Genomic DNA, 10,746 nt, shown 5'->3' on the forward strand with positions numbered 1-10,746 from the left:
TAATCAGTACTAAGAAGAAGACATTTGGTTTAGTTCTATTGCAGACAACAGCACATAAAGAAGAGTTTCATTGTAACACTGGCTTCCCCAGGTTTGTTTACCATACTCTTTAACAGTGTAACATTTCTGGTTTTTCCACTGGTGTCTTCCTATTGGAAGGCAGGGGCCTCCTTAATCAGGTACACAACAGTTTCTCTAAGGCTCACACTTAGGAGGTCTGAATGTTGGCACACTGGCTTGCTACAAATAATGGGCATCATCCAATCAGGTTATTTCTCCTCCGATGCTGCTATTACAGAATAAATAGCTGACTATATCAAAGGTCTCCAGGTTCGCAGCTGGCGAGGTAGCAGTTGGTGAGGTAGCTCCTTATTCATTAAGCAGACTTTCTTCTCAAGTGTTTACCAAACAGACCTCCTACTCTAAAGCTTACTTATCCAAGAATTCCAATAGTCATAATGGACTGGTGGGTTTGAGAATGATAATGTTGTGAAAATACCAGCTTTTAAAATAAATGTGTGAATGCAGAAGAAACTTAAGCACTGTAGATAAACATTTTTACATACGTTGACTGGGAGATGGAAGAGAGTATGGGAAGGGGGAAGATTTTAAGAGTTTTATAGTGTCTGCCCTCCCTATTCTGTCCAACTATATATAACTCACATTTGTCATGAGGGCACAAGTCCCACCCCTTCACACACAAAAAAACCCTACTGATTTTCTTCCTCCTTTACACATTCTCAGCCTTATAGGGGTGGTCACCATCCACTGGCACTTTAGTCAGATATCACTTCACATTGTTCTTTGATTTGTCAGCATCTTGTGTGCCAAACTGGGCCATAAACTTTTCAAGGGCAAAATACTGAATCATAGTTGTGGTTTTTCCCCATAGTACAAAACTGTGCACAGAGAATACTCAATAAATATTTGAAAAACTGATCAACTTAACAGCAACTAGTCAGTCTGTTGTTGAACCTGATTCTTCTAATGTCTCTTTTCATTTAGTGGTCTCCCAATAAGAACACTGACCTTTCTTAATTTCAATAACTGACAATTACTTTTCAACCTGGGGGAGCAAAAATATCACTAGTCTCCCTAAGTTTATAAAGGGGAAGACTTTTACTGTTTTGTTTTTTTTAGGCTTTAGGCAAATAGTGCACTAAGCTCCATAAACATTTCTGTGAATTCTCTTAAACTCACACGTCAAAGCTACTGGGACATAATGAACATACCAGTGTTTGCTCTGTTTTCAAATTCACTATATGTGTTTTAAGAATGTTCTATCCAAGAATGCCAGTGTACATTTTGAATAAAGAATAGAATTAGCTATGTCAAGCCATACTGCCTTTGATTGTTTATGTAAACACTGCGCCTCCAGACATCTCATTTTTACATGCAACTTCAATCTTATATTAAAACAGGAATTAACAGCGACTAGCCTCCTGAATGTGTGTCATCTTAAACCATAATTGTGTCCATTAGCTCTTCACTATATCTTAATTTCAACATAGAGGAGAAAATTCAGTGCACTCAATAGTTCTTCCACAAACGCAAGGCCTCCGAGCTGCTCAGAGCCGCCGCCCAGCACCGCTGCGGACACCGCGTCTCTGCCCAGGCCAATTCCAGTTACTTACAGGGTCACTTTAGTGGTCACCGTCGACCTGCCCGCACCGAAATGGCTCCTGGGCTTCAAGCCGTCGGCGTCAGGACCTCCGGTCGATCTGCCCAGCTCCTTGCTTCGACTGCCCTCTCCTCGGCCGTCGAGGTGGTTGGGCAGGGGCCCCCTCTTGTGCTCGGGTTTGATCTCCGGCAGCAGCGAGCTGCTCTTGACCGTGAGCTCCCTGGGGATGGTCCTGGCTACCTCCTCCCCGTTCTCCCCCGCGGCGCCACTGGCGGCGGGGCTGGAGTCGGACGCGGGCGCCCTCTTGGGCTGGGACTCCTTGGCGGGAGCCCGCGGGCTGCCAGGGGGCGGGGTGGGCACAGCCTCGGGGACCCGGCTCTTGCCCCTCCTCTTGGTGGGGGACGAGGCCGGCGGAGGCTGTCTGCTCCGGTCCGCCTCTCCTCGGGGCTGCCCTTTGGGGCTAGGGCTGGACTTGGAGTCCCGGCGCGCAGCGGAGGCAACGCCCCCGTCCGGGTCCGCCGGCGGCGGAGATTTCACTTTCTTTTCCGCGAAGTTCTCGGTGGCCGCGTGCGGGGCCACCTCGTAGTCGAACACCTCGTCGTCCCTGGCCGCGCTGTCGGGCAGCGCCGTGTCCGCTCCCGGGGAGTCCGCGGATTTCTGCGACTTCCTCCGCTTTCCGCACCTGCGGCCGCTGGACCTCCTTTCCATATCGTCCTGATCGCTGCAATCTTCTTCGGCGGGAGTAATTAGAACCGGCTCGTCCACCTGCGCCACCTCAGTCTTACTCAAGTAGATGTCCAACGTTAACACTTTGGCAGGATGGGCGCGCTCGCCGGGCCGGCACTCCAGTCCTCGCGGCCCAGTTTTGCCGTTTGCTTGGGTGGAGCCGGCCCAGTTCTCACCCTCGGCAGGAGGGTCACCTGGCGGAGCAAATGCGTCCTCGGGGGGCTGGGTGCGCGCGTCTTGAGGCTCCAAAAAGCCTCCTTCGGCACCCAGGCGGGGGGCTCTGTCAGCAGCTTTGCCTAGTTCTCCCGCGGGCCTCTCCTGGGTGAGCGACCCCGGCACATCCCCCGCACCCTGGGCTGTCTCCTGTTCGCAGCTAGGGCTGGGCGAAGCGTCCTCCCCCGGACCGCGGGCGAGAGTCTCTGCGTTCTCTTGCCTGGGGGAATTCTCTAGTGAGGAATGCAGCTGCTTGGCAGCAGTGGTGGCATCTGAGAAGGACCCTCCCTCTGCCTCAAGAGGCTCTAATTGGGATGAATCACTTTCATGGCACTTCTGCACAGCCGCCGCTGCATGGCTTCTTGAGCAAGGTGACAGCTCGGCGTCAGGGGGGACTACCTGGACACAGGTCTCGGGGGGCTCGTCCTCCGGGTCCTGCGGCTTCTCCTGAGTGGACCCCTTCTCGCACGTTTCTGTTTGCTTTGGTTGGCTGCCCTGAGATTTCCTCTTCTCATTCTCTCTTTCAGGGAGTTGAGTAGAAGTTACATCTTTGGGAGAGACTGATTTGGCATTTGAGCTAGTGAGACTCTCTAACCCGTTTCTAGAAGTCTTTCTTCGTCCTGCCGTGAACAGATTGCCAAGTTTCCCCAAAACTGGCTTCCTTCTGTTCTCCTCCGGTGGTTGTGCCCTGGACTGAAAAACAAAAGAGAATGGGGGAGAGAAAATATGAGAATCGGTTTTTTTCCCTCCTCTTTAGTAGTCCATTACAGAACTACATGTCAAAATGATAATAGACCAGAGTTTCTAACTGCAAATGAGAGAATTTTTGTTACATTCATTCCAACAAAATAAACTTATTTTACTTTTAAAGTTTTTTCTTAAACGTCATCTATGTTGGGTGCTACTTAGAATAACATCTACTTTAACTATAATTCTTGTTTCAAAGGAAAATTCAGAAGGCCCAAATGATGGCTTATACAAAATAAACAACTCCCAGGTCTCTCTAGCTTTTGCTTTTGACCTCCTTCTTCAATAAAGATGCAATTTCAAAACGGCCAAGCGGGATGACAGAGCAACAGGAAACCCACCAACGAATCTCAAGGCAGAATGCTTTTCTGAAGCACCATCCTTTCTCTTTTGTAGAAGGTAAGGAAGACGAGGAAAAAAAACGTACTATTAGTCTTCTCATTTAGAACCCTAAGAAGCCACCAGGCTTCAACGTGATTGCAAATGAAAACCTTAAGAAAACAGGGATTAGAGCACCTGGGCCCCTCGTTGGTCGAACCAGCGGCCGGGCCTGCCCTCCTCCAATGGGAGTAGCACGCGGGCATTCAAATACATCCAACCTGTCCCATCACTTCGGAGTTCAGCCGAGAGGTTTTTCCCAGCATGGAGTTCCTTAGAGTGTGAATACGGGGAGTACACCCGGGAAGGAGGGTGATGGTGTAGGGCGACAGCCCTCTCATCCCCTCCGCTTGGGCGGGGGAGGCGCGGGGGGACAGAAGCGCGCGGGTCTCTGCCCACGCCCGCACCACCCCACTGGGCTCGGGGTGCTCACAGGCAGAAGCCCCACCATGGATCCGACCCACCTATGGGAGGGGGTCCGCGCCTCCTGCAAAGATCCGCACTGGTCCCGGAAAGAGGAAAAACCTGCTTCTTTAGTCTCGCTTGGAGCAATACGGTCCGCACCTGGTGCCGGCGCCGGAAGCCAGGAGGGCGCTCAGAACAGATCAATAAAAGTAAACCAGCCAATAGGCGCAGCGGCGCGTCAAGGTTGCCAGGCGTGGGCAGGGGGTCGGTGAGCCGCCTGAAGCCTCAGGCAGGGGGGGGGGGGGGGGATGGCAGCACGAGCCGCGAGCCCAGCCCTGGCTCCCAGCCAGAGGGAAGCGCACTCCGGGTAACTACCCCACCGAAACCAAGCCTACACGTGTGGCTAAATAACTTAAGAATGACCAATTCCACTTCAAACCCAGGAGTAACTTGACTCCCCCCACCCTTTCCCGGAAGGTGAATACGGGGAGAGTTTTAACAATATTGACTGTTTACAGAGAGATTCCTGAATCACTCTTTTTGCCACCACGGTCGGATATAGCCAAATGAATATTTCCATCCGCTAACTGCGGATGGAAACTTCCAGAAAGAAAGCTTAGGAAAGCAGATGTACATTTTTCTATATTTTTGTGTTTTTCAAAAATGAATAACAATAGGAAATTTTTATACATAAAAAATGTCATACAAAGCAGCTCAAAGTGTTATTATTAAATGCATAAAATAGTCAAAATATCAACTTTTTTTGGGGGTTTCGACAAATTTTGAAAAAAAGCTTGAAATCAACGCAGCGAAAGAGCAAAAACAACTGCATTTCATTTAAGTTGTATGCAGCCAGTGGGCTTTGGAAATGGTGGGAAATAGGAAAGACTTGGAAGATAAAACATGGAGTTAACAGGGTCGACAAGCTTTTATTGAAACAGTCCTGGCACTGTAACATCATGTGATTCTGCGACAGCCTAGTGAGGTGCTGTTAGCCCACAGTAGAAATGAGGAAAGCGAAGCTTGGACAGGGAAGAGACTTAAGGTGTGTGTTGTGGGGAGGGCAATAAAGTTGGGATTCAAACCCAAGTCCTTAGCTTCCAACCCTGCTCCTTTGACCCCACCACAGGAACCCCTTTCAGAGGATGTGAGATGCGCTGGGCCTCTGAGAAAGCTCAGTGTAAAAACTTGCAGGTCACACGCCCACAGGATTGCCTTCTGAGGAAGGGCTCATGAATCAGATTTACTGATCAACTCCAGAGATGAGAGAAGCACCTGGAGGGAGCTTTGGAACTAGACCGCTGCTGCGTGAGGAGCCGGACTATTGTTGCAGCCCCTGGGAGTTTTGTGACTTAGCTGATACTGCTTCTAAAATCTAAGCAGATTTTGATTAATAATTCAATTCTTCAATGGTAATATAAATAATATAGAAAGAATTCACCATGTAATTTTAAAAAATACATTAAAATATTTCAATTTCCTAAGGAATATGTTTGAACTCTTTTACTATGAATCAAAGGTATTACATGATTTTTAAACATAAGACTGTAATTTATGCCAACTGAGCACGCCTTATGCAATAGACACTTGCTAAGTGATTTACATAAATTCTCATCTAATCCTCCTAAAAGCCCTTAAGGTAGGCAGTCTTTTTTTGTGTGTTTGGTTTTTTTTGTTCATTTACCAAGGTTACTTATCCCTAGCCAAGGTCCCACAGCCAGTAGTTTTTCTAACTCTGAAGATGGAGTTCTTTGTCCCTGATGCCTGGACAGGCCTTCAAACATAACATGAAGAAGTAGCCAGGAAAATAGGTTTGAGTTTATTGGCTCAATTCTAGCCCATGTCAAAAAAAACCCCAACTAAGTGTATGTATTATTATATCCTGCCAATGATGTTGCAATCCATTTTTCCCATACGGTTGAAAGACTCCTGATCAGCAGTCCTCTCTGCTCAGTACAAGCATTTGTTTTTTTTTCAATTTTGGCTATCACTGCTTTTTAAAAAAATCAGGTGCTCTTTGTAACTCATCAACTACCTGACTCTCCCCGCCCCTCCCCCCGCCCCGCCCCCTGCCCCAGAGGACCAGCCAGTTTATCACCCATCAGGTTGTTCTGTCTATTGAACTTCCTGGAATTGCAGAATTTTGTTTGTTTATACATGAATGGTCACAGTAGCTTCATTCATAATAGCCAGAACTGGAAACAAATGTCCACTAACTGATAAATGGATAAATTGTGGTGTTTCCATACAACAGAATCCTCTTCAGCGATAAAAAGGACAGAACTCCTGAAACCTGTACTAGCATGGTTAACTCAAAAGCATTATGCTGAGTAAAAGAGGCCAGGCTCAAAAGGTTCCATACTGCATGATTCCATTTATATGATGTCCTAGACAATGCAAATCTGATCTGTAGATCAGTGGTTGCCTGAGGGCAGGGTGGGGGTGGAGGTGTGACTGGAAAGAGGCACACAGGAACTTTAGGGGGTGATGGGAGCTTCTATAATCTTCATTGTGGTGATAGTTACACACATTGTACATATCTTTCTAAACTCATCAAACTGCACACTGAAAATGGGTACAATCTTTATATATAAATTGTATCTTAATAAAGTTGCTTTAAAAATAAAACTTTCCCCTGGGATAATAAAGAGCAGAAGCAATCTATCTGGCTCAAGTTATTTCATAGTTCTTAGTCAGTGGGGGCCCCAAGTCTTTCAAACGCTAGGTCCTCATTTATAGGGAAATGCAGTCGACCCCCAAAGGGCAGGGTCCCCATGTATCCCTAGCATCATATCTCCACACAGATTCCTCTGAGCAGAGTTCAGAATGCCCCATTCCTCCAGAATAAAGTCCACAGTAACATCTTTGAGGAACACCCCTTCTTAAAACAGGACACACACTTCTTTTTCAGCCAGGGATTATTTTTTTCCAGTGTTCATGGAAGAAAAATGAGTATGGCAGATGGAGAATGAAACACTGGATGGCCTGGGAGTTGTCCAGAGTGGCAGTAGGTGCCTCTTAAGTAGGAGCCTTTGAGCTTCAAGTCCTAAACTCAGGATAGCAGGCCACAGACCCACCACCTTCTTCCTCAACCTTGACCATAACCGGTTAGGAAGAAGAGTGTTTTCCAAAGAGGCCATAGGGCCCCATCAGTTTGCTTCCTGCTTCCCCAGCCTCCTCTCCATGCTCTTTTCTGGGCTTGGACAGGGTCCTAAGGGTTCTCAGACTCCAGCAGAGCCAGGCAGTCCCAGGACCTCCTCTGTAGTTAGCTTTTTTGCCGTGTACTTTCTGCCCGCCTTACTTAAGGCAGTCTGCCCATCTCACTGAGCAGACCTACACTTGGAACCCTCCTCTCACCCACGTCCTACTGGATGAGTGCAGTCCACAACAGGACTATTTTGGAAATGGTCCCTGGGTTGTATGCTGGGATCTGTTTTAGCGCGTTTCTTTTTGGCTAATATTAAACGTGGCTCACTAGACACAGTAGATAAGCATTTATGACATGACCCTATTCCAGGCAGTGTGTAGAAGCCCAGGCACCACTGGCCACAGTGTCCTTCTGTGATATTCCACATTCTTGGTGTGGCCGCACCTGCTATCAACAGCTGCCACTTAGTAAAAGCTGCCTTGTATCATTATATGTAATTTCAGAGATCTGTTATCTCCTCAGCTAGTGGGAAGCAAAAGGTCAGGAAGTTACTATACTACCAAATTGTTAATATCTTACCAAATTGTTACTATACCAACAGGTCTAGACATATAGGCAAAATAGTGCGCTTCCTGCATGTTTTTTCAGATTGCCTATTTCAGTGGAGTCAGTCATTGCTTTACATTGTGAAGCACTTCACATGAACTCACGTTTGGAGGTTGTAGAAAAATATGTTGAGCATATTATTTGAAAATATAAGCAACATACTTTAAAAATAAGCCTTTCATACGTTTCCCAACTTTGTGTTGCCCAGTGGAACATAAACCCCTGAAGAGAAAGCAAAATGTCCCGTCTGCATTCCCAGCACCTGGCACAGGGACTTATAGCCAGAAGTAGACAGAATACTTGCTGCTACTAAAGAATTCGTAATATCCATCCTCTCTTCCAGAAGGGAGTTACCAACAACACCCCTGGAGGTAACTATAAGCACAGTCACGGTGCAGTCTATAAGCACAGTCACGGTGCGGTCTAAACCGAACAAAACAGAATGGAAATCTTTTTTGCACAAGACTTAGTGTGCTCAAGAATTTGCAGCTCCGCCTTGCCCATGTGAGGATTCTGCATGGTGACGCAGCTCCTGGCACACAGACTTCAGATTCTTCAGGTTTACGGCTGGCTCCCAACCTGAATCTGACTTGAGAACGCAGATCAAGATCTTTCTACATGTTCTCACCTGTGGATCCTGCGAAAATATGGTCATTGATGTACAAGAGTAACTGTTAAAAAAAACAAACACAGAAGAGGCCATGTGAAGAGGGAGACAGGATAGGAGCAATGTGGCCACCAGTGAAAGGATGCTGACAGCGCCAGAGCTGGGCAAGGAACAGATTCTCTCCTAGAACCCCCAGAGGAAGTGCAGCCCTGCTGACGCCTTGATTTCAGCCCAGTGAAATTGATGTTGAATGCCTGGCCTCCAGAATAAATTTCTGTTGTTTTAAGCCAAAACAAACAAACAACAACAACAAAACCCCCCAAAAAACTTGTGATCCTCTAAGAGCTCACTTTGTTAATTTCTGAAAGATATCTTTAGCTCCTTAACTTCAGTTCAGCTATGATGAGGAATGAATGAGTCCAATGGACATTATTGTAAATGATATGATTGGCTGTGTTACTTTGATAATAATTTAGGTTCACAACGTATGTGTATGTGTGCTTGCAGTGGTGAGGAAGCTTTTTTCTGCATAGATTTTAAAAAAAATAGTTTTAGTTGTGTGGCTTCAAAAATACAGATTTGGGCTACTTCACCCTTCAACTTTTAAAAGTAAAAACAAGGGTTAAGAAACAAAAGAAAAAAATACTTTTGAACCATGTAATGACTAAAGAACAAAGACTTAGGTGTGGGGAAAGGGGAGAAAAAAAGAGAGAAATTGTCAAAACTGTATAGGAAATTTGCTGTAGAGTTAGGTTGAGAGGAAGAGAAACAAACAAATAAAAAAAGTAAGGAAGACTTTCATGAGGAGATATCACTCTTTTCTTACAACTTCCAGGATATTCATGCTGAAGAGTTTTAGACTTAAAATTAAAAATCACATTTTCCCATGATAAGTGTATAGCAGAATGTCATCTCAGTCTCAGAACCCAGAAACAGATAAATTGAAATTTAAAGGAGGATACAGATAATGGATCCCTGATACTACAGACTTAGATTTAGAATAGACATTTAAAATGATCTATTCTCCTCCCCGTCTCTCCATTTTGTGTATTGCTTGTGCTGATATAGATGGCCCACTCTAAATATACAACACGCACACACACACACAAAATGCAAAAGAAGAAATGTTGACATAAATACACCTTGACCTGAAACACTGAAACTTTTTGTTTTAACTGTTTAAATAAATATTTTCCTCTTATCTGTTAAACAGTCCCCTCCCTCAAAGTATACTTAATATAATTTAGCTACTTCTTAATGATTCTAGAGACAGAACTACAGATCTCCATTATTCCATTTGTGCTATAATAGTGATTTCTTTTTGTTTGTTTGTTTTTTAGTAATTTTTTAAACTACAGTTGACATACAACATTATATTAGTTTCAGGTGTACAGCATAATGATTAGACATTTATATAACTTACAAAGTGAGCACCCTGATAAGTCTGATATCCATCTGACACCATGTATAGTTATTATAATATTATTAACTATACTCCCTATGCTGTACTTTACATCCCCACTATTTCTGCCAGGGCTGTTACCATGAGTGAAGACGAGGCTTGCACTATATGACTCACAGACTATAACACTGTTTAGTAGTAAGTAGGCCTCTTATGGAAAGACATATGAAATTACTACAGTCAACCATTTTTGATCTACAGAACAATTTCATATGGTACAACCAATAACACTTTACGTTAGACCTTCAGAACCTTTCTCCACTGTCACTGTTCCCTGGTTTCTCAGGATGGGATGCTTTCGCTTGCCCCTGTACTATTTCTAATAATATTTGTCAACATCCCAGCTCTGCTGCTCGCTATTGCTTTCCTTGTCTTTTTGTTTTTGTTTTTGTTCTTTGTTTGTTTGTTTTTTTCTCTCCTTTGTCCTTTTTTTAACTTCAGGTGACACATACTTCTCTACTTGCAACCTCAATTTTTTTTATTATTATTTTTAATGCTGCCACTTCAAGCAAAATGATAATCACATCCTGTTCCATAAAATCATAGCTATACCTTTGGATGGAAAGAACAGTAACGGATTTTTTTTTTTTAACTTTTAGGTTTAACAGCGTCCTGAAAGGGAAGCATTATTAAATATGAAAGCCATCATTTATTAAATAGTTAAATGTTCACTATTCCAAAAGTATTTTCTGCTCTTCCAGAGGGTTTAATGGAAAAGTAGAGTTTCTTTTAAAAAGTACATTTCCAGTTCCAGGTAAGAATTATCTTTAGGTCACTTATTGTTTGACAGAAACAGAGTAAATCCCAACTTTAAGGCCACTAACACTTCATCA

At 44.7% G+C, this 10,746-nt stretch overlaps 1 protein-coding gene across 1 annotated transcript in view; it reads right to left on the reverse strand.

Moving 5' to 3' along the window:
- Positions 1–10,746, reverse strand: part of CRYBG1 (crystallin beta-gamma domain containing 1) — a 191,552-nt gene that overhangs the window by 52,582 nt on the left and 128,224 nt on the right. Inside the window, exon 3 of the mRNA XM_019665872.1 lies at positions 1,635–3,253. Within this exon, the coding sequence (XP_019521417.1) occupies positions 1,635–3,253 (1,619 nt within the window). The remainder of the gene's footprint in view (positions 1–1,634; positions 3,254–10,746) is intronic.

Source organism: Hipposideros armiger, unplaced genomic scaffold (assembly GCF_001890085.2).
Source record: "Hipposideros armiger isolate ML-2016 unplaced genomic scaffold, ASM189008v1 scaffold_456, whole genome shotgun sequence".
Classification (NCBI taxonomy): domain Eukaryota; kingdom Metazoa; phylum Chordata; class Mammalia; order Chiroptera; family Hipposideridae; genus Hipposideros; species Hipposideros armiger.